Source organism: Emydura macquarii, unplaced genomic scaffold (genome assembly GCF_026122565.2).
Source record: "Emydura macquarii macquarii isolate MOO-44397 ecotype Brisbane River unplaced genomic scaffold, CSIRO-AGI_Emac_v2 contig_2473, whole genome shotgun sequence".
Taxonomy (NCBI): domain Eukaryota; kingdom Metazoa; phylum Chordata; order Testudines; family Chelidae; genus Emydura; species Emydura macquarii.
This window is the reverse complement of record NW_027132610.1, coordinates 41,399,831-41,427,770: the sequence shown is the minus strand read 5'-3', so window position 1 is coordinate 41,427,770 and position 27,940 is coordinate 41,399,831. Positions and strand designations below refer to the sequence as shown.

Genomic DNA, 27,940 nt, shown 5'->3' with positions numbered 1-27,940 from the left:
GAGGGCTTCCTCTCTTGCTGCTTCTGCCGCTGCCGCTGTGCCGCCTGTGGAACTTCCGCGCTCGCGGGATTCGAAACGCCACAATGGCTCAGAACGTTCAGAATGTGACATTGTCTCTCACGCTGCCCATCACCTGCCACATTTGCTTGGGAAAGGTAATGCGGCGGCTAGGCAAAGCGAGCGAGGGATAGGGGCAGCTGCCTTGCACCTCCTCCTCTCCCCCCCCCCCCCAAATGTGCCCGGGGGCTGGAGTGGGGGAGGTTCACCTCGCGGGACTGCTGCTTTAAACCATGATCAGTGATTGGGCATGTGCCTGGGTTTAGCGTTGTCCCTTTAAAGAGGCTGCAGCTCCCAAAGTGGCACCGGAGAGAGACCGAGGGAAAAAGTTGGGGGGTGGTGATTATGCCCAGGCAGGGAAGGGGAGGTCCACGCTCGGTGGTGGTTGCCGAGCCGGGATCGTGACTAGTGGCGTTTTATTGCCGGCAAGTTTTATTGCCACCTTTCGGATTATGGGAAACCCGCGCTGCGCTCGTTAAAAGAAAAAAATCTCCAGTGCTGCGAGTTAACAGAGAGTGAGAGAGGAAATGGCCCTTCGGAGGACCAGCAGCCCCCAGACACGGTTTAACTTTCCCCCCCGAATGTGTGTGTGTGTTCAGGATAAAGAGGCTTTTTCTTGCTTGCCTGCTGAGGTCCGAGGACGTTTTAGAGTAATGTGTTTGAGTCTGGGAACTGTATGCTAAAGAATGGTTGAAACAAATATTTCAGGTGCTGGAGGTGGACCAGAGTAGATCAAACAACATGGAGCCAAATTCTAGTCCAGGTAGCTGAAAAATGTTTCATTTTTGTAAATGGAGTTCTTTTGGGCCAGAATCTCTTCCCTTGGTCCTGGAGATTGGGGAGGGCTGCTGCTGAAAGTTGGTATATTTCTTCACAGATTCATTTTTATGGTTCGTTGCTCCCCAAATTCAGTTTCTTTTCTGTTCTTTCCTCTCCTTCCTCCTCATAAAAGACTTTGTGAGGAGAGGCTATCATTAGAAAATAGTCTTTATGCTTAGGACTCTAACACTTGTTAGAGAAGAGGGTAGGGGAGGAGGGAGCCACTAATTAAGTGACAATGGGTCTTTTTTTGTTTGCAAGACCTCAGGGGGGATGAAGATGCCTGACATACAGAGTAGGTACAGCACAGGGGGATGACCATACTTATGCTGCTCACACTTGTTAAGTGATTCAGTTCTGACCTGGAGGGAGGAGAGAGTAGTTTTTTAACTTTATTGGGTTACCTGTTTGTTATTTTTTGAAACATTTATTCAGTGTCCATGGTTAGTCATTTCTTGGCCTTTCTGCTGAGATGCCAAGGATGCCAAACTATGATCTTGCTTCTGATTCTATGGATCCCTGCTTGCCAATAATGGAAGGAGACCTCAAGAAATCTGTGGCTGTGGTACAGAATGGCTTTTCTCCAAAATTGGCCCTTTATTCTTTAGAAGCTTTCCACAATACTTTAAGTTCTGCACATCTTACACCAAGATAAATGTGTTGACATTATAAATGGACCTGGTAGTAACCCTACAGTTAAAGATGCTTAATACTTTGAGACCGTGTAGCTTTACCAAACTTTAGCCATTCTGGATGAAACTTTCCATACTAAGTATTTGCTCTCAGCTACAAATTTTTGGAAAGTTTTTTAACAAAAACAGTTCAGAACTAAGAATAAGGTTAGGGGGGAAATATGTTGTTTTGCTAATGCAGAGAAAATATTTTCAGCTGTTTTGTTGAAAAGTTCTTGTGCCCGCATGCTTTTCAGTATGCGCTTGAAATTTGGCAGAGGGTCAGAGAGGTGCCTTTTGCTGTCCCGTGAAAATTAGTGCAGTGTATGGATGGTATGTGGTAAATCATACATGGAGCCATATATTTAGTGGTAAGTGTAAAAAGAAATATTTAATAGCTACCCAGTAACTGAACACCTGCCTCACTCTATGCACAGGACGGATGAAGTCCTGTGGAGAATAAATAGTGTGTGACCAAGTAATTAAAGATTGAATCATAATACATATGCACAGAGGGGTGGAATGGGGAATGAATTAAAGTTGTACAAGCAACCTCAATTCTGGAATTCCATAAGTTTTGAATGCCTGACATTGCAACTTTAATGTTGTTTTAATAATGAAATATTACAGTGTATTTAACTTTTATTTTACCTGTAAGCTGTGTTTTAACTGTGTCTCTTTGTTCTATGTTTGTACATTGCCTAGCACAATCGGGTCTTGGCCCATGACTAGGGCTCTTAGGTGCTACACTGATACTAGTTCTATTGTATTGATGGTTCTTGAATGTATTGCCAGCTGCCTGACTTTAGCTGTTGGAGACTTCATACTGTTTTCTTAACCACCCTTTGCAGAGAATCATCATTCTTTCAGTTTTATTTCTTCTCTATTGGCAAGGGGTCCAGAATATTGTTTCTACTTTTATTATCTAAAGGATTGACAGGTGCTTGGTCGCAATCCTTCATTCGTTGACGTCTATAATAATTTTTCTGTAGACTTCTGAGGATACGGCCCATGGCCTTAGTACATTTGCTACTCAGCTAATTATTTAAAAAAAATGTTCAAACACGTTGCTGTCAGAAAGCAGGGTGTAAAACAAACCTTAATTAAGCAACCGCTTAACTGTTTACCCATATGCTTTTCTTAGGGTTTTTTAAATTCTGATTGCTTAACTAAAGAAAAGAATTTGAGTTATATTAAGCTTTGTAGAATTTTATGAAATATCCTTAACAGCAGCTAATAGTATAGGTAAGGTCCTACCAAATTCATGATTCATTTTGGTCAATTTAAAATAGTCAATTTCACGGTTTTAGATGTTTACATCTGAAATTTCACCATGTTGTAACCATAGGGGTCCCAACTTAAAAAGGGACTGTGGGTGGGGGGGTCGTGGGATTGTCACCCTTCTGTACTGCTGCTGGCGGGGGCGCTTCCTTCAGAGCTGGGCTGTCAGCCAGCAGCCATGGAGCTTCCTGCAGTCAGGGACAGCCCTGGGAGGGGTCCCTACAGGGAATGAGGAAGTCCTGTCACTCCCCAGCCCAGCCCAGCATCTGGAGCCCAGCACACGGTAGGAGCCCCTGACTGGGGCACCCCACAGTCCTGCTCCTCCACTACAATAATCAGATATCACTGGAGAGATCAGATTTCGTCATCCCTGGTGTATTTTTCATGGCTGTGAATTTGGTAGGGCCCTAAGTACAAGATATAAGAAAACAAAAAATCACATTGGACTATGACTTAGCTAACAAAAACTAGAAAATTGATGGATACGCACGTTTTCAGGATCAAATCGCAACAAAAAAATCACATACTCAATCACTATAATGAAAAAATGACTTTATTTAGATTTTTGATTGAGTTCCTCAGATTGGAGCCTAATTTGTGTCATTTGAGCCTCCCTGGTTATCAACTCTGCTGTTGCTAACGCAAGAGGGGAATGGTGGGGGTGGAGGGAAGGGAGGACCATCCAAAGCTAAAGCATAAGGCAATATTGTCAATCACTTACATGCCAGTTCACCAAGATCTTCTTCCCAATGGCTCTATGGTGGTCAACCATTTTAACCTATTTTCCCACAAATTATATTAAAATCAGGCTCTGACTCCTAACTGTCTAGCATAAACTCCTACATTTATGATTGACTCTAAAGACTGAGTGCAGGTCAAGAGGCTTGTACACTTGATGTGTTTTCATGTCTATATGAAACCATTAACTAAGATAGACACTTGTGCAGTGTTCTGCAATCTCAGTGAACTGCAGTAACTTGTTCGGTTTCAAAGCTACTCTATGACAATCTTGATTGGAACCTGTTGCAAAACAAGGACTCTGTGACAATCTTTAAAGTACATACAAAAATATGTACTTCCTTACTAATTAGGTATCCAGTTTCAGGAAGTGATTGATTGATTTTGGGTCTGTGGGCTGCTTATCTTTGCTCAGACCTCTGCTTTCAGCTCAAATTTTTGTTCACCGCAGGAGTTGAGGCTACAAACACAGGTGGAGCAAAGGACGGCTACAACTATAGTCTTTTCCTGGCACATTAGCAAGCAATCCAAATCGCTGGAAAATAGAAAAAGACAGTTAAAGATATATATCGAAGATAGTTACTTGATGTCACCATGAGGACTCCCAGGTGGCCAGCCCAGCACCTCAGTCTTCTCCCTTCCAGGTGCCTTCAGCTTTCAGGAACCAATGTGCTTCAGGAGATGGCCATTTTATCCCATTTCTGCTGAGTGGTTCAGCTTGGTTTCTTTTCTTGGAGGTGCTGGTGCGGACCAGTCAGATATTGATCCAGGCCTCAAGACGTTTTGAATGTTCGGCACCCAAAATGAGAGGTGTCCTCTCTCACTGTACAGTCATCGCCTTCTGAGTTCTTGCAGCTGGGGCTGGAATTTTCCAGTCTCTTTGTGCAGCACATCTTGTCACACCAGCTTGTGTAAGACAAGGTAGGTCCTAATTGTTGGTACAACCATCTTGGGCTATACTGGCTGGATTGCTCTAGTCAACAACTTATTTCTGCAAATCGCTTTCTGTTGGCCCATTTACGTGCAGTGGATCCCTTGACCAACTTTGCAGTTATGCTTGCTCAAGTTGTGGTTTCTCCAGCAGTGCTCTGCTAGCTGCTGTAATGTCTGGTTTAAAGTCCACATAAGTTATACCAATGCCCTCCATATTCTTTGATGCTCTTTAAACTAGTTTTAGCAGTCCATTGCATAATAATGCAAAGTCACTTCAAGATCTGTTGTATACAGCTGTTCTGGCCTGCTAGAAAACATTTTCCATTTCTGTTCTTGTTTTAACAACAATGGTGGGGCCTCTTTTGTATGAATGAGTTGAGTCCATGCATTATTAATCAAACAGTTACATTTCTGATTAATCCACTCTGTGATCAAGTATCCTTATAAACACGATATTAGTTTCAGTTCCTTTTATTTACTCCCTCTGTCAGCACAGGTATATTTCACTATCTTGATAGCATAAGCGTGCTTGATTGCAAATATTAGCCTTACTACTTCACTTTGTCACTAAACTAACAGAAATCAACCTGGGCAGATTTAGACTTAGGGAAAAAGGGGTTGCATTTATTTCTCAACAGGATTGCTCATGAGATAAACCCTATAATTAAAGTTACAATATTTTGCCCAAACTTGTATCACTTATAGTTGACTTCCCTTTTTGCATGTAACTTCTTTAAATCATAATATTAGATTCCATCAAGTTCCCTGTTTTTTAGTACTGTATCTGACAACATGATATATTTTAATGTTTCATGTGAGTTCTTTTGTTCATTCACAGACAGGGAACAAGTCAGTTTATTTCAGTTGCATCAACATTCTTGTGAAAGGCTGCAGAGACTGTTTCCTCAGACAATCAGAAGAAATCATGCCTGTTAAACCTTGACTTTTTTTTTTTTTCCTTGAGCCCTCTGTCTTGTCTCTTCTAAACAGCCTTGTTGCGTGGGCAATTCATAGTACTAATTCAGACTTTGGGGCCTTAGTTACTACACTGTGACATGAATGTGCACAGGATTAGAAACTTCTAGTTAACTGTGGAAAGAGCGTGTCTGATAACGTAATCCACAGACATTTTGCATGGAAGAATGGTGGGATCACATAGCATATCTCAAACCTACCCAGATCAGCTATATTAAGAAAAAAAAATCATTAGAACAGGTTGAGGAATTGGACCCAAATAGATTTAAGCCGCAAGTTGTACTTGAATGATACTACCAAATAGTGTTATACTAAATATGTTCTTGGATAACAGAGCCAGCTACCAGAATAGACCTTTTATCGTTGCTAATATCACTTTCTTTGGATACCAAAGTACTTCCAAAAAGACCTGAAATGAAAGCAGTGTAAATCAGGAGCACAATGCACTAGACAGTACTAAAATGTAATTTGCTGTTTTCCTTAAGATGTTGTGATGTGATTATTCAGTCTTTACAAGTGTGTTCCCACTTCAGGTTTTTGGAAACCCGAAGTCTTGAAATGCATCTTGCTATTTAGGGATATGTATTTTTTATTAATTATTATCATGCTATAGCATTTTTAGTTTTCAGTCATTGGTAGCTGTGCAACTATTCTAAGGCTGCTTCTGAGTGAGAAGGAATGAGGGTGTATTAACAGGAGTGTTGTATGTAAGAAACGTGAGGTAATTGTCTCTCTCTACCTGGCACTGGTGAGGCCTCAGCTGGAATACTATGTCCAGTTCTTGGGACCACACTTCAGGAGAGATGTAGATAAATTAGAGAGAGTTCAGAGGAGAACAACAAAAAAACCCCAAAAAAACAATAAGAAACCCTGATGTATAAAGAAAGTGTTTAAAAACCAAAAAACTGGGCACATTTAGTCTTGAGAAAAGAAGACTATGGAGGGGACTGTTAAGAGCTGTTATAAAGAGGACTGTAATGTAATTGTTCTCCTTGTACACTAGAGATAGGACAAGAAGTAATGGGATTAATATGCGGCAAAGGAGATTTTAGGTTCGTTGTTAGGAAAATCTTTCTAATGATAAGGGTAATTAAGCTCTGGAATAGGTTTCCAAGGGAGATTTGTGGAATCCCCATCACTGGAAGTTTTTAAAAACAGGTTAGACAAACACCTATCAGGGATGATCTAGGTGTATTTGGTCCTGCCTCAGTTCAGGGGGCTGGAGTTGCTGTTTTCTTATGGTCCCTGCTAGTCCTATGTTTCTATGATTCTATGACAGCGAAAGAAGCTTCTTTTCTGGCTTATGTGGGGTAAAAGTAAGGTGAGACTGTTTGTAAAGAGATGTGCTAAGCAACCAGAGTACTTTAAGATTAAGATTTCTGGTTTTAGAACATTTATTGTAGCTAGGAAGTCATAGGGCTGGTCTAACCAGGAACTGGAACCAAAGTAACTAAATCAGTTTAAAGACTCAAGGTGGGTGAGGTAATATCTTTTATTGGATCAACTTCTTTTAGTGAAAGAGGCGGGCTTTTGAGCTACATGGAGCTCTTCTTCAGGCTTAGGCTAATAAATTGGTTCAATGAAAGAGATTACCTCACCCACCTTGTCTCTCTAATATCCTGGGACTAACAAGGCTACAACAACACTGCAAACAACAACAGAATAAATCAGTTATTTTGGCGTATGTTTGTGTGTGGACACTTACTTCATAAGAACGGCCATATTGGGTCAGACCAATGGTACATCTAGCCCAGTATCCTGTCTTCTGACAGTGGCCAATGCCAGATGCTTCAGAGGGAATGAACAGAACAGGTAATCATCAAGTGATCCATCCCCCATCACCCATTCCCAGCTCTCTGGCTAGGGCCATTTCGGAGCATGGTTTTGCATCCCTGCCCCTTCTGGCTAATAGCCATTGATAGACCTATCCTCCATGAACTTACCTAGTTCTTTTTTAACACCATTATAGTCTTGGCCTTCATGACATCATCTGGGAAAGAGTTCCACAGGTTGACTCTGTGTTTTGTGAAGAACTACTTCCTTTTGTTCGTTTTTAAACTTGCTGCCTATTCATTTCATTTGGTGACTCCCTAGTTCTTGTGTTATGAGAAGAAGTAACACTTCCTTATTTACTTTCTCCACACCAGTCATAATTTTATAGACCTCTATCATATCCCCCCTTGTCATTTCTGTTCCAAGCTGAAAAGTCCCAGTCTTACTAATCTCTCCTCATACCGAAACTGTTCCATAGCGCTAATCATTTTACTTGTCCTTTCTGTACCTTTTCCAGTTCCAATATATCTTTTTTTGAGCTGGGGTGACCAGATATGCATGCAATATTCAAGTTTTATAAAGAGGCAATATAATATTTTCTGTTTAATTAGTCATTAGGAAAGGGATAGATAATTAGTTGGTTTTTTTTTGACTGCCACTGCATATTGAGTGGATGTTTCCAGAGAACTATCTTCAGTGACTCCGAGATCTTTCTTGAGTGGTAACAGCTAATTTAGACCTTCGTTTTATATGTATAGTTGGGATTATGTTTTCTGATGTGCATTACTTTGCATTTATCAACACTGAATTTCATCTGCCATTTTGTTGTTCAGTCACTCAATTTTCAGTTGGGTATTTGATTTAACTTAATTGAATAATGAGAATAGATTAGGTTAAATGGCAAAAAGACCCTTTTAATCTGAAAGCAGTGTCTACATTTTAAGGGTGTGAATTAAAATAGGGTTAATTATTTGGACTCCACTTGTGTTGTGTTGTAGACAGGTCATTAGGTGTTCAGGAGTGTCATTTTGGAAATTCTTAAAGCAATGTTAATTGTCTAATACAATAAGGGTATGAGAGGTGAATTGGTGGATGCCCTGGCAGTAGTGGGGCTTGATTCTATTCCATCTGTGTTCATTGCTGAAACACCCATTGTTTTCAGTTTGTGTAGGATTAAGTTTATTGATATGATTACTACAAAACACGTCCAGTCTGGCTTTCAAATAAATTAATGCCTATCCTCTTTATTGTCTTCCTTTTTTCTTTCCCCGTTCCCCTCACTTTTCCATCTTTGTTATGACTTCCTTCTTAATGCAGCAAAGGAAAAAATCTTGAAAATGTACCTTTTTTTTAAATAAAAAACTCTTCCAGGTTTCTTTAATTCTTGTTTTGTTTGAACTTTGGTTTTAATTATTTCCTACTTGAGGCCCTTTAGTACCTGAAGCAATATCTAATCTAGTATTACTGGTCTATTTCCAAAGTAGCTATTTTGGATGGAGATAGAAGGTGATTTGTTTGTTTGTGTGTTTTTGTTTTTACTATCAAGTGAGTAGAAAGTCGTCTTAGAAGCACTGGTTTTCAGGGCTGGGGTTTAAGAGATTTGAGAGCGTGAGTTAGTTTTCTGAAATGTAGCCCAAACAGAAGTTTCAGTAACTGGTAAATATCATAGTGAAGTGCAGAATCTTTCTTGCACAGTTGGTTTTGAATACTGATGCTGTTTGTTTCCAAGCAGAATTTAAATTAATCAGAGAGAGAGTAAAATGTTGTTAGTAATACTTTCTAAACATTTATTTCTGTAAACCTGGTACTTGGTTGCTTTGGAAGGGAAAACATAAACATCTTGTTGAACTCAATGCGTTTGTGATCCAAAAATTTAAGTGAAACATTTTACGTAAATGTTCATGGTGCATAAGCTTTCTGATAGCCACCCTGTGCTATTTTGCAGCGTGTTGCACAACGGTATCATGCCTTTAGCAAGGGGAATGGCTTAGTGGTCCTTGGAACCACTGGTTGAAATCCCAGCTGGGTAGATTCAGCTCCTTATTCCTTCTGAAGTCTATTCCCATGCAGTTTACTCTCTGCAAGTGGGACTTAATCCTAGGTACTCCAGTGGCACTTCTTGCAAGAACACGGGTTTGACTTGTGCCAAAAAACCTCTCCCATTCTCTGTGAATCAGCTGTTGCTTGTCTTTAGGTGACCCTTGACCTAGAGGTGGCTGCATTTCAGTGGGGCTATCTGTATATAGTTTATGAAGTTCTTTGGGAGTTACTTTGAATGAAAAGTACTATATAATGTACATGAAATATGTCCTTTGTTCCATTTTACTGTTCAATTCAAATATATACTGAATGACAGTATATAATAGACTAAAAACAAATAAACTTAAAATAGCTTTAAAATATTTTACAATCTTTTTTTTTTAAAAAGGTCCGCCATCCGGTCATCTGTGTCAACAACCACGTGTTCTGCTCCATTTGTATCGATGTGTGGTTGAAGAACAATAGTCAGTGTCCAGCTTGCAGGATCCCTATCACCCCTGACAATCCCTGCAAGGAGATTATAGGTAAGGGCCAGTTAGCAAATATTGGAACATTATTTCAGTGGCTAAGAGATGAGACTCTTCCATGGTGAAAACATGCCCTAATGTTTTCCATACTATTTCTTGGGCACATTTGGAATAATCATTTATCAGTCTAGGCCATGATGTTTTAAAACACAATGCCTAAATGGGTGGCCTGACTTTTCAATGTGCTGACTACCCCACTTGGCTTCAATAACTCTTTGAAAGTATTGGCCAGAGAGTGCAATTGTTGGAAATGCACAGAGCCATTGTACATTCTGCCCGTGTATTGTGACCCCCAACCTAAGGAGAAAGCACCTAACAGGAATGCCAACTGGTTCAATACAAAGGCTGAAATAGACACTTTCTTTTCAGAAAAATTGAAGTTGAGGCTGAGTTGCAAAATTTGTCTGCACTTCCCAGAGTTTGGTAATGTTCTCATCTGGGTTTTTGTTGAGACTCATCTCTTATGTGTTTAAATATTTAACAAGCATATTTAATAAATAAAGTAGGCTTGATTACTAACTTTCTCGCAAAATTAACCATCCGTCTCTGTAATTGTAGATTTGATTACCCCTCCTCCCCCAGTCGATTTTAGCATTACAGTTTCCTCTAAAACAAAATTAGGAATCTAAAGTCACGTGGAGAAAACAATGTATTTTACTAACTTTGTATTTGGTCTGAAAAACAAACCAAGTAATAATACTGTTTATCTTGCATTCCTGTAGGGGGAACAAGTGAAAGTGAGCCTATATTTAGTCCTGTAGTCAGAAAACATCTTCGTAAAACCAGACTTGAACTGCTCCACAAAGAATATGAGGTAACAGCAAAGATAAAGTTAAAAGTTGTTCAGTTGGAAGATAACTTATGTACTACTCTTTCTTCTCTTTAATTTCTACACTTCCTTTTTAAGAAAAGTTTTATTTTGAATACACGCTAAAACTGAAATTTGTCTCCTAATCTCATTTTGAGTTTCAGTGTGGATTCATCTCCTAATCTAGATTTCAGGGTGGGATTTTCAGAAAAACTTGGTATTGGCTTACCCTGCTCCCACTGAAGTCAATAGGAATTTTATTATTAACTTCAGTGAGAGCAGGGTTAGGCCAAGGCTAAGCACTTAGAAAATCTCATCTGTAGACTTTATTTCCCCTTCCCCCACACACACTTTCATGTGACTGAAAATATTTTTAATGCGTTACTGTTAACTTGTCTCTTCCTGCTGCTGCACCCAGACAACCATGCCCAGAGGCACAAGAAGGTGGGCCTGTTCCAAAGAAATCCCTCCTGACCATGAAGGAAAAAACCTTTTAGTGAGACACTGTCAATTTGAATTTTTTGACATGGACTAATTTTTTAAAAAATGTACAGGGTTCTTCTAAAATGACAAAGCACTCAGTATAGCTTTCTGCTCCTTTCCTGATGTGAAAGATCTCTTATGAACAAGGGAGAGTGTGCAGGTCTGAGAGCAATACCAGGTATGCCTGGACCCACTTTCTCTGACCACCTCTATGCACATGGTTGCCTGCTGCTATCTCTTCAGATTTTGTAAGCCTGGTAGGAGCAGTATAGAGAGAGACGTTCCAAGTTCTAAACTCTTCCCTGACACCTGCAGTGATGTCTGAGTGAGGGAATAAGAGCAGGCAGAAACAGATGTGCTTCATCTGCTCCCAAGGGCTTTGGAAGAGCTCTGCAAGGGGAGCATCTCCCCAGAGGGCCAGCGGTGCAGCCCTGCCACCCAACAGCACTTGACTACAAACCTAGGGTCCAGGTTGAGTGGGAGAACGGCTGCACCCTCTTGGATTGGGTCAGCTCCCCTTCTCTTGTTCCTGGGGTCAGTTTAGGGGTGGCGGCATGCCCTGCTCTGGCCAGCTGCCACTGCCTCGCTGTGCTGTGAGGGCTGTGGGCTGGAGTGAGTGTGTCTGCTGAGGAGTGGCAGTGCCATTTCCTACACAGCACAGCAGGGGCTGGCAGTCGACAGGAGCAGGCGGCAGCTACTCAAGTTTGGCGGGGAAGGGTTGGGTCTGGTCGAAAGATGATGCAGCCTTCTTGGGTTGGGTGGGCTTGGGTCTGGGTCAGGCCTAAAAATTAGGCCCAAGCAGACCTCTAACCAGGGGATCCCTAATATGCCTGTCAGATCACCCCCAAATGTCAGTGCACTTGAGAATTTAAGGGAATAAATCTCTCTGAAAATCAATGAATAGCTTATCTGTCTAAAATGTGGAGGATCCAATGCAGAAGATCAAGTTATATTTTTTTTCATTCATGAATCAATGCAAGGCCTAGATTTTTTTTATGTGTGGGGATCCTCCTGTAGTCTTACTCCTATGTAGCAGTTAAGCCGTGCAAGAACGTGTGTGGTCAGCAGCATAGAGAGCACATGAACAGCTATTACCACGGGTATCAGGCACAAATAGGCTTTCCCATAACCCTCTTATTTCCACCCCCCATGTCCTTGTTTTTGGCACTTTGTAGAAGTCTACTCCCCCCCCCCCCCCCATGTCCTTGTCTCCAAACATGCAACTCAAAGTCTTTTGCTATGTCTTGGTCTCTCATAGAGTCTCTTCCCCATTTCTCATTCTTGAACAGCAGTAAATGAGGTAGCAGACAGTTCATATGAGCGCACTGTGTTGAGGCCAGCCGCCTCCCAAAATGTGCAGTAAAATGGATAATGCTTCACTGTGTAAAGTGTTCAATCCACATATAGTCTTATGCTCTTGCTATATGTAGACAGAGGCCATTCCTCTGCCCATAGCTGAAACCCTAAGCTATACTTCAGAATGTAGCCTTCCGCAACCTGTCCAGAGGTCAATCTGTCAGTGCACTTTGGAAAGTTCTTTAATGAATTCTTTATAGCCAAGGCACCTATCCTGGTGTGCAGAGGATCTCAACACGTAAAGCATTTAGAGAATTATATCGAGAGGTAATTGCAATTAATTCTTATATCTTTTTCTGGTTTGTTGCGTTTTTGTGCTTCCTGGGTTTGTAACGCTTTCAGGATGAAATAGAAACCTTGCAGAAAGAAGTGGAAGAGCTGAGAGGTAAAAATCTCAGCTTAGAATCGCAGCTGAAAACAGTTCTGGATCCTGGGGCCTTGGGTCTGTGTAACACAAATGAAGAAAGTCATCAGTCTACAGATGAGGCAAGCCGAGCTGGCCCAGAAACTGTGGAAGAATGGACCAAGAAACTTAAAGCTGCTAATGATATATATGAGGAAGTGAAAGATGATCTGGAAAAGTTAAAGGAGGTAACAAATGTCTGCTTCTCTAATCAAATAGGCAGTGTAATTGTTTAATAGGGGTGAGGGTTAGTCTGACTTTTTGAGTACCTCATAGCTCCAAAAGAAAGGGGGGGGAGTTGAATTCCTTTGACTGTTGGTATATTGTAGTATTTCTATATAGCAGGTGTCTGATGTTATTGTTTGTTCTAGTCAGTATTGCATGTGACTTTCAACTCGTCTGTCATTCCATGCCCCAGTCATTGGATTATGCTAGCACACATTTTCAGTATTGGGGACCAGAGTTTTCTGGCTTGCAATAATCTGTAGAACAGTGGTGCCCAAACTTTCTGGTTGTGCCCCTCCTTACCAGTAATGGAATCTATCTGCCCTCCCATCTCCCCTCGATTACTGCACAGTTGGCTCAGCAGAGACGCTTGGGCTGAAGGCGGGATGGGGGTAGACAGGGAATGAGGGTATAGCTGGCTTAGAGGTGGAGCAGGGCTGGAGCTGGCGTAGGGCCAGGGACCGTGGTGGCTGGGGCTAGGAGCTGAGCTGCGACCTGGGACAGAGCGAGGCTGGGTGGTGCTTCCTCCCCGCTGCTCCCCTCCCCCCAAACGTTCCTCCACGCACCCCCCCCCCCCTTGGGAGCACATCTCACAGTTTGGGGACCACTGCTATAGACTATATCTTTTTTACACCTTCAATTGCCAAAAACAGCCCAATTGTTTTAAACAGGTTTTGCCCTATTACCCTCCTTGATAGCTAATATTTTTGGTGCAGTTTTCTGAGACAGAGTAACTTAACCCTTTGACCAAGAAGACCTGAAGAAGATCTCTGTGTAGTTTGAATGTTTCTCTCTCTCACCAATAGGCGTTGGTCCAATAAAAGATATTAACTCGCCCACCTTGGCCCTTTGACCTAAAATAGATGTTTAGGACTAAAAAATCCTGTATTGGAAACTTTTAAACTTACTCTGCACTCTCTGCAGTACTTGGGAGCTATTTTGTTGATGCTTTTTAGGCTTTTTGAAGACAGTATAAAACAAAACTTGTGATTTGGAGGGGAAGAGAGACTAAGAATTTGGTGACTACAAATGTAAATATTGAAATCTTGTAAAACACACCCAAGGGCAAGGAGAATTGCCTAAAACAGTTTGAATAAGAATGAAATTTCAAAATGAATTTGAAGGACAAATTCAGGAAACTTAACTTGCATTTATTAGAGATGCTGCCTTTTATTTCTTCCATTTTTAATCTTGGATTGCCTCCTGGAAACTGAAGCTTTGGCATATTTAGGACATATTATCATTTTTACAGTATTAATACTAAGTCTTACCATTTGTAACCTTAAATGGCGGTATTTCCACACGGTTTATATAACTGAAAGCAGAATTTGGCTCTGATTAAATATGCTTTCAGTTACACTGATGCAAATCCAGAACAAGTCCACTAAGGGCAATGGAACTGCTCTGGATTCATACTGGTGTAACAACAGAATTTGGCCTTTTGAGTCTTTGCAGCATTTAAAATGAATAAATCCTTAGCATTAACGCTGTGAACAAACAAACAAAAGTAGCAGATTGTTTAGAGTCTTGTGCATAATACAAGGAATGGGGGGAAGACTGACTTTGATCACAGAATTTTTTTTATTTTTTTGAGGCTATAAATCACAATTTTAGCATTACATAATCTGTGTAGACATACTGCCATTGAAGGTTACGTATCAGGAGACTGCTGTATCCTCAATGTTCTCTCCAATTTATCAAGACTGAGCAGTTGTCAAAATGCAAGGAGTTTCTTCTCCCTGTTTTTAGGCCTTAGCATTAGTTGGAGACTTGGAAAAAAATGTAGTGTTTTAAACTTCTCTTGACATGAAGTATCTTGTTAACAAGACTGTCCACTGAACTGAGAAGAAGAAATTGACCTCAATTCAAAGAGCGAGCGAGGCGGTAAATCCAAGAGTCTTAATGTGAACATCATGGAAGCTATGCTGAAGGAAGACGGCAAATAGTTTGTCATAAAGGATTTACGTCCATAGGATAACTAAGCTTTTATTTTTATTTTTTTTTAATCAGAATAATCTTACTCTAGTTTGGAGGGAGAAAAGCTGTTCAACATTAGTTTTGCTGATACCTGCACATTGTAATGTTAATGTACTTAAAGCATTTAGTCATGTGGAAAAAAACATGGAATTGCCATTAGTACATCCCCTTAATGACTCTCTCTGCTAACGAACATAGCTCTGTTTATTTCCCTAGATAGGAGCCTTGCAGTGTATTTTGGGGATATAAATAAAAAATGTCTGTTCTCTATTCAGTTTTGCAAGCCATTTCCCAGGGTAATTTTTAAGTGGTGTCCCTATCTGAGGGCTGTTTCCTAGCTGCACTTTTCTAATGCTGTCTCTTTAAAAAGCGCAAACAGCTTGTCCTATAAATATTATAAGCCAGTTCTGTTTTACTGTATACATAATTATTTTTTCCCTTTTTTTTCCCTTAGGCAAATAAGAAACTGAGACTGGAAAATGGTGGCCTTGTGAGAGAGAATTTGCGACTGAAAGCTGAAGTTGATAGTAGATCGCCACAAAAGTATGTAAACATTTTAAAAGCGACAATATTTTGTTCAAAGACCATGTTTAAGTATTGTAGACCTTAGTTTAAAATTACAGTGCTGTATGTAATGCTGGGTACATGGCTTGAATATGGATTTGGAGTTTCCCTGTCCACAGACCTGGGTGTCAACTGCAATCTTAGCGAATAAATGTATTGTACAATCTCTGTAGTATTACCATTGCATTACCTAAGTAGTGCTATAGGACTGAATTAAACTTTCATTTTCAATAAATTTCACTTCTCTTTCAATCTGGCATCAGACTCTCTTTGGCAGAGCGGGTGGGATTATTACCAAGTGACCTGCCGCAATAGGTAGTTTTCCTTGGTTTGTATAGTGTGTGCTTCAGCTCCTTGTTCAGTCAAAACTCTGCAAATCCATGAAAGTTTTCCAGGTGAGTAAACGGCGCAGGATTAGGACTCTTAAGTTGCAACTTGTCATTACCAGAACTGACTTCTGCTTTAAATTTACCATTTTAAACAATTAAAACTTTGAGGACCATGACATCAAAAGGCAGGGATTGTCATGCTGACTGTACTTCTCTGCTGAGGTGTCGATCCCAGGCTCATCACTTCAGGCACTACAAGAAGTGTTTCTTCCCTTTCTGATTCCATTGGGTCTTTGGCAGATTCTGACAGGTCTCTTACCACTGCAGCGAAACTATTCCTAATTTCACCTCCAAGGTAACTAAGAAGAATCAGGCCGAAAGCTTTTTCACTGCTATTTTTTTCTTCCTTCACTGGCTTTGTGGTGTTACAGGAGAGTGAGCTGGCTTTCATTCTGGCTTACACGGCCAATAAATTATTCGCCAGTGTGAAATCCTCCTGTAGGTGAAGAGCCAGCACAAAGCCTATATGTCACGAAAGACTGAGAATGGAGCTTCTGCATGCACAAAGGTGAATTTGGGCCGAAAGTCTGATAATGTGTGAGACACTGAACATAGCTTCTATGGTTTGGGTTTGTTTTTTGGGGGGGAAGGTCCCTCCTTTTGCTGTGCCCCCGATCTCAGGTTGGTAATAAGCTGTGACTAAAAATACAGTTTACTGAGCAAATCCAGCAGAAATAATTGAGATGATAAACACTGAACCCCGCAATGTTACTTTAGGGTTTTTTGGTTTGTTTTATTATCCAGTAAACTGATTTATCTGAGCAATTACTTTCAGTGTATAAATAGATACTGTATGCAGAATCCTCAGAAAACAGTAAAGCATGTGGGAAGCCAGCTATTGTTGTCTGTAATGGCGTCTCATTCCAATCTAAGCTAAACATCTGCTTGAATATTCCAAATAGCAGTATATAAAATAGCAGTAATGACGCTTTTTAGTGATCTGTGGGAAGAACATCATGGAACTCAAACAATTAGTTTATGGAATAAATACCCTTATTGTTAATTTTCCCACAAAAAGTTTGTCATTGCTTATAGTGCCATGATTCCAAAGTAGAGGGCGCCTTAGAGCTAGTGAGAGTTTATGTATATATTGCCACCCAAGTCATCTTAGTGTGCTCAAGTTTTTTTAGCAAAGGAAACATTGATGGCAGCTGCAATGGAGATTTCTTTTTGAAAGATCCATTTGTAATATTGACTTTGTGCCTGTAACTTTATGGGCAAACACAACCTGCCTTCTTCTTTGGTTAATATAAGGCAGTTCTTGTGGTGATATTGTTGGCTTCCTTTCTTGCAATCCACAAGCACTGCTGAGGAATCCTAATGTCCTTAAAGTGAGTAAACTAGTAGCTCCACAGGCAAAGCCCCAAAGATCTAAAAGTATACTTGAAGGAAAATTCATCTTGACAGTATTTACTTTTTACCCAAAGCGAGAGATGTAGCTGGCCTATCGACCCAGAGTATTCTGTACTTTCTGACTAGTTAGATTCAAATTTGTTTTAACCAGCTCTATATCGGCTTATTAGGTATCCTTAGCCCTGAATATTTAATTCCTTCTGCTGCCAGTTAAAATTCCAGTCTGAGAAGCTTTCAGTAGCATCTGGAAGATAGTGGCATTAACAACACTGATTTTTTTTTTTCCCCCGTCCACTTTTCTCTCATGGTTTATCTTCCCAATTATTTTTAAAATTTAAGGTATTGTAATCTCTGAACTTTGACTGGGTAAAAATTTTTTTGCTTAATTCTAAAACAAACTTGGTTCATTTTCCCAAAATCTATAAACAAAACCTAATAAATGGAAATATTTTAATTATTATAAACAAAACCAAAACTTCTTTCAGTCTTTTTAAGGTCAATTGGATTGGTTTCCCACAGAGTGATCATGAAATTTCACCTGTAATGTGTCAGGAAGAGTCTAGGTATGTCCTGGAGAAAAATCCAAAATTGTTCATTTTTATTTGAATTAGCGTTCCAACTTCTCTAAACAAATTTCAGTGAGAAATTCAAAATGCTCCTCGCTTTGGCTAATTTGGGTAAAGATAGAAACTTGAGAGAGACTTGTGTCAGCAGTGAATTTTTTTCCCCCCAGAACTGGTAGGAATTTGTCTTCAAATACAGTGAGACTGTCCCTTACTCTTACAGATTCTGTATCCCTGCAGCAGCCTTCCTCCCCACCCCTCACCAAAAATAAAAGCTTCAAAAGGAAACACTGTTTTCCTAGTACAGTTTCTTGAGAACCTCGTGGCCTCGTGAATGGAAGACCCCCTAGTAAAAGGAAGTATGATAGGCCCGCAGTATGCAGTGTACCGAAGAGAATACCAGCCCTTTCTTTGGCTTTAAAACTAGATTCCCATCTCCCAGGCTTACAGCAAGAGTACTACTGAGAGAGTACTTGGAGACCAACTGCAGTGCACTTCCTCAATAGCCCTGAGAATGGATGTCGGGTATAACTCTCTCCTGAGCTTCTGTGTTGTGGGACAAAGTTCTGAGGAAAAATCTCAGCACTGTAGATCCAAAGGTCTTAATCTCCAGCAGCTGGGTCAAGACTTGCAAACCTTCTGGTCAGTTCTGTGGGGTGCCTCGTAAGACCTCCTCCTCCTTCCTTTGTGATATTCACCATCCTCGGACGCAAACTGTGACTGTCACTTAATTTTTTTGGAGAGGCTTTGCGCACAGTTGTCTAGCCTCTCCGACTTTCTTATGCCAAAAAGGAGGTTATTTTCAAATGAAGTCCAGATGGTTCTTGGAATCCAGCAAGCAGCCTTTTTGCTTCTTTCTGGACTCAGTTCAAATCCTACCTCTACAACTCAAAAATAAACAACTCTACTTCATGCAACAAATAAGGCTCAGCCACCCCTCATGGCATAAAGGAGACATACTACTTTTGTGTTAGGGATTGATCTAGTGGGGAAAGGGTGTGTGCATGTTATGTTGTGGATTGTAATAGGTGAGAGTACTACTTTCCAATATAATATCAATAAATTGATTTTTTTTTCCCCCAACAGGTTCAATATGTAAAATCTACAAGCATGTGTTTCTGTCCCATGCTAGATAGAATAGAATTTGAACAAGGGCTCTTCCAGACTTTCTGCTGTGAACCCTCAATGTCAGTTAATGGAAAGCAATGACAGGCTGTACCCCAGATGTTCCTCACCGGAACAAGGTTCCAGCATCTGTGCAAGTACTATTGCTTCAGAGTTCATGAAGCCGTATGCTTGATGGATATTGTTTTTTGGCCTGTCCTTGATCCTAGGGGTCGTCTCTGGACAAAGGGCAATAGCTATTGCCAATCAGTAGGAGGAGGAGTTGGGAATCACATCCTCAATGATCTCATCAGGGCTCTGTCCTTCCAGGAGTCTGTCTAGGAAACTCAGAATATTGCTGATGTTTCAGCCTCACAGTTGCTTGTTGAACTGGACAAGATTTTGCTGGTTCCCACGCCACATTTGCCTCATTTCAGGGCTGTTTTCCTAATCCAACCCCCTTGACCTCCTGGAGGAGAGGTACCAAGTTTAATTCCCCCATTCAGCTCCAGCTCAACAGTTTCCATCTCTTAATTCTTCGGATTATTCAGGCACTGTTAGTGGGCTTTCCTAAACTCCAGGCCTCTAGAGAGCTGTCTCTGAGGTCCATTAAGAAGAATCCAGGCACCTGCTCACCCACACGTCTGCCAGGTTCATCCGTTCCTTGTCCTTGGCTTTTGGCAATATAAACTCCTACATGGAGAGTAAACTCCTTTTCCGAACCCTCTGTGATAAGGGTGACAAAAGTCTAAATTCCTTACAGACTGTTATCATGTTTCCTTCTCATCAGTTAGTCATTCATACTCAAGCTACATATGTAACTTTTAAAATCTTTCCTTGTAAGTCAGTTCTTCTAGCCTCCAGTACTTTGTTATAGCTCTTACCTGAGCTCCCTCCAATTCCTAACATCTTGCTGTATTCCAAAAATGGTTGTACCTATGCCCTGTAGAGGCTGTTAACTCCCTGATCCATGATGTTTGGTCTATCTATGTATACAGCCCAGATTTGCATTGGCTTTTTTCCCCTTATTGCACTGCATGTTTTTCTTATTTGCTGTCTACTATTATTAAAAAGCTAGTGCAAGTCTCATTTGGTGTCACTGGTTTCCAGGTACCTCTTGTTCACTGAATATCTTTGTTCTATGTGTGTGGGGCCTTTTTTTTTTTTTTTGGCAAGCCAAAAACATTTTTTTTTTAATTCCTGTTTTCTGCATATTTCAAATGAGTCTTCTAGTATTTCTCGTACAGCTCGTGTTGTAATGCTACTTACAACTTGGTACCCGCTGGGAATTTCATATCGCTACTGGGTTAGAATGGCAATCTCAGAAGTTGTAATACATTTCTCCTGGCACCATCAAGGACCATTTTATAAGATCGGTATCAACACAATGATACAGAGATCCTCCCTTGCTTCAATCATTTGCAAAGGGGATGTATTGCTGCTTTTGGTCACGGAGCCCTGTAAACTGCTGTTGCTTTATTAACGTCTCTTTCCTCAGTTCTAATTCTTTTTCCTTCCTGCTTGCTGATTCCCAGTAGTCATGCACATTGATGGGATATTAGTGCATAAAAATGAGATCACTTCCTTTTCTACCTGCAAACTCTCCTTTTGCCGATACACTTCTAATATACTCAACCCCCACACTGAAGAGCCTCCCTAAAAAGTGAATGTTCTTGTTTATTGTTTAGCTTCAAACCTTGGATTGTCCTCTGGAAAAGGGAAATTCCTCTGGCCCCCCGTTCCCCAGTCGTCTTATAGCAAAGCATTCCAGTGCCCAAAAGCCTTCAGCCAGAGCTGGCATAATTTAATCTTATAAGGACGAGATTTGCTCTGTAACCAGCAAGATTGGTTTCAGGAGTTAGTAATTGGAAGACTAATTTACCTTTGAAGAAGAACATTTGGCCCCTTTTTCACATTTATATATTAAAATGTCACTACCCAGCTATTAACAACTACCGCCTGGCCAGTGCAGATCACTAATCTTGCTTTCAGTAGCTTCCATCCATGTGGTCCCGTGATACGCTAAGGAGGTCTTATTGCAGCATCCTCTTTCCTCTCATTCTGTACCTTTTCATGTTCATCCCACTGCCTGTTGCCTGTCTCCCTGGCTCACTTCCTGTTACACCCTCTCTTCTGTTGGTCTTGTGCTGTTTAGTCCCTTCTGGCCCCCCATAGTCTCTTTGTGTCTCCCGGGATTCCCATGTCTCCCTGCTTACTTCCCTCCCCCTTTTCCTGCTCTTCCTCTCCACCAGGGACACAAGTGAAGCCACCGCTGTCTAGAATTGTGGCAATGTAGCCTTCCATCCTTGGGGAGAAGGTGCGGCTGCTGAGTGAGGATAGTGTTGTCTCTTCGTGCCCTGCCCCAAAACCTGCTTCCTGCAACAGAGCAGCTCTTCTCCTCTATCATACCCCTCACCCTCTGTGACTAGAGGACAATTTAGCAGAGGAGCTGCCTCACCTGCATGCAGAGAGTTCTCCTCCCATCCGCCCCGAGCCATGCATTGGTCCATGGGCCCCCCCCGTCAAAATCTAGGAGCCCACAGGTTTCAGCAGCCCTAATAGCTAGCCCCAAACAGCTGCTATGGCATTAATAATTCCAGTGTGGTCTAAGTCTATTGTCATGGGCTTCGCAGGGTTTTGTAACGTATGCACCACATCCCCACCCCCTGTGGGAGATCTTTATGTTTCATGAGAATATATACTAGAGGGCTGTGGGGCTAGTTGCTATTTTGTTTTTGAATTTCCTGGCTTGTCACCTCAAAATCTCATGTCATTTTAGTGCTTTGTATGTGGTTAAAATACAAAGGGCTGGTTTGCTTCAGTAGTTTATTGTACCTACTTAGTTGTATAAGTTTAAACTAGGCACATATGGAGCTGAGGGCATCATTTGGCTTGTGGAACCACAGTCACGGATGGTGATGTGAAAAGGAAAGAATCTAAAGTGAGTTTGTCCAGGCTGGTAGTTAGAAAATAACTAATTTATTGACTTAAACTAAACAGACTTGATCTGGAGTTGGTGATGGACGATAAACATGAGAGTCTGGACTGCCTTTAGTTTTACATTGTCACTTTTCAGGGTGGGGACACACTTGGAATCTCACTTTGATTTAAATATGACAGGGCAATTGAATCTGCAAAGGAATGCCCGTTCTTGTTACTCAGATGAAATATTTACCACTGGTAACTTTTTGCAGAGGTAGATGAGGAACTGGCCATTAACTTCTGATTTAATTGTAGTAGTTTTTTCATGGATAAAACTCAACTGAGAGCTTGAGAGGGGGAGTGACTTTATGTATTTCTTTTGTGGGGGACCATGCACATAGGCCTCACTGGGCTGCCTGCCTTTTATGCCTGCTGGCGATCAAAGGATGAATATGAGACATAGGAATAGACTAGATACCGGCTTCCCTTATATATTACTGTTGGTTTTTTAACATTGAAAATATTGGAGACAGAGTTTCTCCAGAAGCAGTATTATCAGATGCTTGCCTCAATACATTCATGTTGCATATCTGCAGTCCTGTTGAGGGTTTCTCATGATAGCCACAAGCCAGCAAGTGATTCTCCTGAACGTGTCCAAACCCATCTTTACACTTGGCATGCTGGTTTGGAGCTCGGATGTCAAAGAGACTCTCCATTTTGTTTATCTTCAGATCTCAACTTCCTAATTAAGATGTGTATGTGTCTCTTTGGCTGCTTTACCCAAAATATTAATGTGTTCTGATTTGTCATCTGACATACAGGTTAATCACTAAAACCATGTAGCGCTTTTCCTGGCCATGGAGTAATTTACTTAAATAATTGAACTAATAGCTTGCTGGGGGAGAGAAAATATTATGGAGGCCTTGAAAATTTGGATTTTAAATGCACACAAGCTTCAAAGTAGGAGTAGAAAGTTGCTCTACTAATTTGATGCTTCATTGCAGATGTAACCATTTGTAGTTGGTCTGTATGATGCGTCTTTTTTTACTAAAAACACAAATTCCCAGACACGTCCCCCTACAACAATTAACATATTAGCAATGCTGTTTGGTTTTGAATGACATGCTTCATTTTTTCCTGAGGACACGTGTTCTAAAACTTCCACTTGAGAATACAATGCTTCCTCTTGGTAAGCAAATCTGAGGTTGTCACTAATGCTATTTGCATTAAATAAACATATTACACTTTTTTTCCATTAAAAAAATTGCCAGGTATGCATATAAATGTAAAACATGTTTAATTTTTATGTTAAATTGTCTGTTACAACAATCTGGAAAATCTTGCATACTCTGCATAAGCAATTTTCATTTCTCTCTGGTGATTACACTTAGCTTTTAAGCTAATCATGACTTCAGATGGTGGGTGGGTGTACTGGGGGAGGGAGAGTGCTGGAGAGAGAGAGAGACCATATCAGATGAGATGCTGAATCTCTTACGCTATTTTATACAGTGGCCTATACCGAAGTCTTCAGAGGAAGTAAAAATAAATACAGCACAGTGTCTCTGGCCTGGGAAACAGGGAAAAATCTTTCTTTATCCTTGCAGTTCTCAGATAAATCAAATATACCAGTGAGTTACCTCTATTTGAGCTTGAAATTAAAGGGAAAAACAAGCCAAGATAAGTTGACATATTGTATTTAATGGGACATGGTGAATTTTAAAATTAATCAGTTAAAAAACAAGTGAAAAGTGGCATTGGGTACTCCACCTATCTGAGTCTCCTGCCAGTTTTTGTGAATTTACAATCCATGTTAATATTTCTTTAAAAAAAAAAAACACTTCCCCCTCTCATATGCTATATGAAAGACCCACACATGGCAGAGTAACTGACTAACTTGTATAGGGAAAATGGTGAAACTGACTATATACAGAGTAAACAAAATTCAGATAGGGTGGTTGACTGTCTCCCTTTAAACACATGCCATAGCAAAGTTATTCCTTATTTACAAAGCAATGTATGGCTAAATATGGAAAGCTTGACTTGTACTGGTTTGTCGTTTTGAGATGAAAAGTTGGATTTGTAGCCAATTCCGTGGGAGGGTAAATCCCTGTTTCCTTTCTCTTGTCACACCATTGAGGTTGATGCTGTATCCAACTTCTTCAGGGGTTCGGCGCACCCTACGCTTCCTTAGGCTTTGGTTGTAATTGTTAGCGTACACCTCTGGAAAATCATTCAGCTAGTGTTCAGGGATCAGAATTCAAGAATCAAAATCTGGCTCAGTCCTTTGGTGGCAACACACATGTTGCTCTGTAGCAATGCCTCTGGCTATTTCAGAAATGATATTCACAGGCTGGGGATGCACCTGAATCCAGACCTCATTGGCCGGAGGGTTGTGATATGTGGAGCTGAGAAACAAAAGTTGCAGGGATGGGAAAGAGGTTCCTTCTGGCTCCGGAGAGCACCCGAGCAGTGAGGCACGGCTATGCAGTCTCTGTGCCTTGTAACTCTCTGCTGTAAGAGTGAATGTAAATTGCTTGTGCACAGGGGGGAGAAACCAGTAACCCAGCATAAATAAATGTCCTGGTTTTAAAGTGGCTGCAGGTTTTTCCCTCCTCATAATATCCGGACTTAATTAGTTTTCTTTCTGTAAATTGAAAGTTGCAGATGGAGCAGGAGATTCCCTTATGCCTACCTGTCAGTGGCAGGTTAGATTTGGGTAGGGCATGTAGATGATCTTCCCCAGAGGGCAGGTGAAGATTTCAAGTTTGGAAAAGTGTGTGAGAAGAGGGGTCTACACTGTTTCTTCTTTAACTTTTTTGCAAATGAAAATATGCTCTAGCTAGAAATCGTGCAAACACATTACATGCAACTCTTGAAGTCACAAACATCAATTTTGTATATTGGAATCCGGAAAGTAATTAGATTGACATTACAATGGTAAAACCTATAAAACAAGGAGCACTGAACTAAGTTAAAGTGCAGTCCATGTGAAGCCCAAGGAGAAGCTGGACATCTAAGATGAATGTAATTGAAATGATCCAAATAAGTATTTAAAACCACCTCTAAGGATTGTTACAATTTCTGAATTTCATATCGGCATTTTATATTTGACAAGGTGACATTGTGTAAGAAATGCATTGTAAAACACTGCTGTACTGTAGGAAAATGATTGAATGTAAATATTTCAAGATGTGGACCACCGTTCAAATGTTCCCATAAATCTTTGCCATTGTTTTAGGGGATAATTCTTCATGCATATTTGAGTTGAATTGATAGATCCAGGCCCTGGAAGGGTAATCTTCTGCTTGTTATTGCTTCACTATAACTTTGAGTGGTAGATGTGTTTCATGTATTCACCTCCACCTATACAATATGATTCTTTTTCATTACTAGCTGGTAACTACAATCATGAATGGGAGTATATTTTTACTTTCAAATTAACATGTTTGTTGACATAATTGTCTCTTCTTGAAATTAAATTAGGAAATGTATTTATGTCAAGAGGTGAAAAAAGGTAACACAAGTGAATCAATTCTTTCAACTTAATATTTTCTCTCTTCACATTTCTTGAAGGTTTGGTAGGTTTACAGCAGCTGCCCTTCAGTCCAAAGCAGAGCAGTGTGAACGTGAAACGAACCGTCTGAAAAAAGCACTGGAAAGAAGTGACAAATACATAGAAGAACTGGAGTGTCAGCTTTCAAAGCTGAAAGGATCAAGCGGAGAAACCCAAAATGTGAGTACTGTTAGTGAGAGAGCACTTTTCACAGATGATAAAGGAAGTGAAAGCAGTGAAGAAGACATTGCATCATTGAAAAGCCAAGTAGAAAGACTAGAGAAAAAGACTTCAACTACCAGCCAAAGTCCTGACAGTCTTGAGCGATTGACAAGTAATGGACTCGTAGACGGAGATGGCGCTTGCTCAAACTCTGCTAGTCAAGACAGTTCAGATGGGCCAGATGCACACTGTTGTCCGACAAACAAAGAACTATTTTCAGGGTGTCAAGATGTTCTCCTGGATATAGCTGCTACAAATATGGATGCCTGCTTAGAACAACAGTGGGATAAAGTTGAGGATTGTGCACCATATAAAGATGAAGAGCTTTATGAGCTTCCAGCACCATGTACGCCTTCTTTGTCTCTGAGTTGTCTCCAGTTAAACACCCCTGATATCAAAGAGAGTCCTCTCGTAAAACCAGAGAGTACAGGGAAGCCATCTGCCTTTCTAAGGAAACTGGAGTTTGATGATTTTTGTGACACATCAGATGATTGCAACAAAGATTCTCCAGAACATGGTGCAAACCCCTGTAACAGCCAAAAGAAGTTGACTTGTTTTACTTCAGCAAAACCAATGTTTTGGAATAGCTGCCCAACAAACTATGCTGAGAACTTAGATATTGAAGGTTCAGAGCAAAACGCAATCACTAGTCATTCATGCGAACCATTGGCAAAGTCCAGCGATAAGCATGAACTTCTTTTATCTAAAAGATTACATACTATCCGCTCTTCAGAAATGAACCGCACAAGAACATCCAGTGAGGCATCCATGGATGCTGCTTACCTTGATAAAATTTCTGAGTTGGACTCCATGATGTCTGAATCTGACAACAGCAAGAGTCCCTACTACAACTTTAAATCTTCTGACCTTGATAATCCTTCAAAGTCAACCCAGTGTTCTGAACTCCTGAAAGAATCAGAGAAGAAGCTGGAAGAAAGGAACAAACCAAACAGTGTAAAATGCCCTGAGTCAAGTGACCAATTGGTAGATTGGAAACCTGCTACATTTTCAATCCTCTCTCCCTCTGGACTAGACCTGAATGAACACTTCCCATTGTTTTCAGGCCGAAATTCAGAAACTAGTGAAACCAAACCTCAGAACTGTTTGTTTCAAAGAGAGCTTTCCCAAAGTTTTCTTTTCAGTAACTCACAAAGGTTATTTGAAGAACAAAAATTTGGTTCCTCTTTTTTAAAGATGTCATCCGAGATGCATAATCTTCACAACCAACTTCAATCTCCTTGGGCTTCTTCCTTTGTTCCTGAAAAGAAAAATAAGAGTGTCAATCAGTCAACCAAAAGAAAAATTCAGAGCAGCCTTTCTAGTGCTAGTCCCTCAAAAACTACTAAAAACTGACTCTTGTTGATTTGAAATTAGTCGTCTTAGTGCCAACATGAGAACATTTAATAGTTCCCAAGTGAGCTTGTTTTCTGGTGAGTTCCTTGTGACCTGATCCTGTCCATTTTGACCAAGTGAAAGCTGAATGTTCTCTGAGCACCCCACCCCATTTCACTTAGAGAAGAACCATTCAGCGCTTTCTTCTTTGATAGAAGTTTTTGTTTTGTAATTCCTTACATTTTTTTTTTTATTGTCAGGTTACATGATATTCTGCTTGAGCAGCAGTTACGTCATCCTTGAATATGACCAATTTTAAATGTTCCTGTGAAACCAACCCTTTATATGGGAAAGAACTTGCTTTTAAAAGTTTCATTTCCTATGCTACAAAGTAATGGTAATTCTTGTATTGCTGCTACTGGAAATAATGTTCACTTGCCATAAAGCACTGTACATTCTTGTTGTAAAACTTTGCTTTCAGAGGAAACTGCTGCTGCCGCTTAGACCTATTTGCATGGCACTATTCTATACTGAAACTGTAGTTGAAGTGTGTATATATTGTAGCTGCCTCGCTGTCTTTTCAGTGTTTCAGCATTTCAGTTAGCAAACATGTCTTCCTTAAAACTGAAAACACGGCTTGATTTTTTTTTTTTTTTTGGGAAGTTAAGCACAATTTTTAATTTAGTTTCCAGAAAGCATTGTTATTCAGACCATGTTCAGTACGCCTGTGTAGACCATAAAAATGGGTTTGTATGCTAATGACTTGTTTACCTAATGTGCACTGAACATTTTACATTAATACTGTACTGTTTTACATTAATACTGCATGCTTTTCTATGTGAATTGAATAAAAGATGTCATAAGCACTGTAA

General features: G+C 40.5%; 1 protein-coding gene across 1 annotated transcript; it reads left to right on the top strand.

The window, feature by feature from the left end:
• On the top strand, window positions 1-27,940 carry OBI1 (ORC ubiquitin ligase 1). The gene is made up of 6 exons (XM_067563283.1): window positions 1-155; window positions 9,676-9,811; window positions 10,537-10,628; window positions 12,804-13,052; window positions 15,521-15,609; window positions 25,535-27,940. The coding sequence occupies exons 1-6, from the start codon at window positions 84-86 to the stop codon at window positions 27,087-27,089; spliced, it is 2,193 nt and encodes a 730-aa protein (XP_067419384.1). The 5' UTR covers window positions 1-83; the 3' UTR covers window positions 27,090-27,940.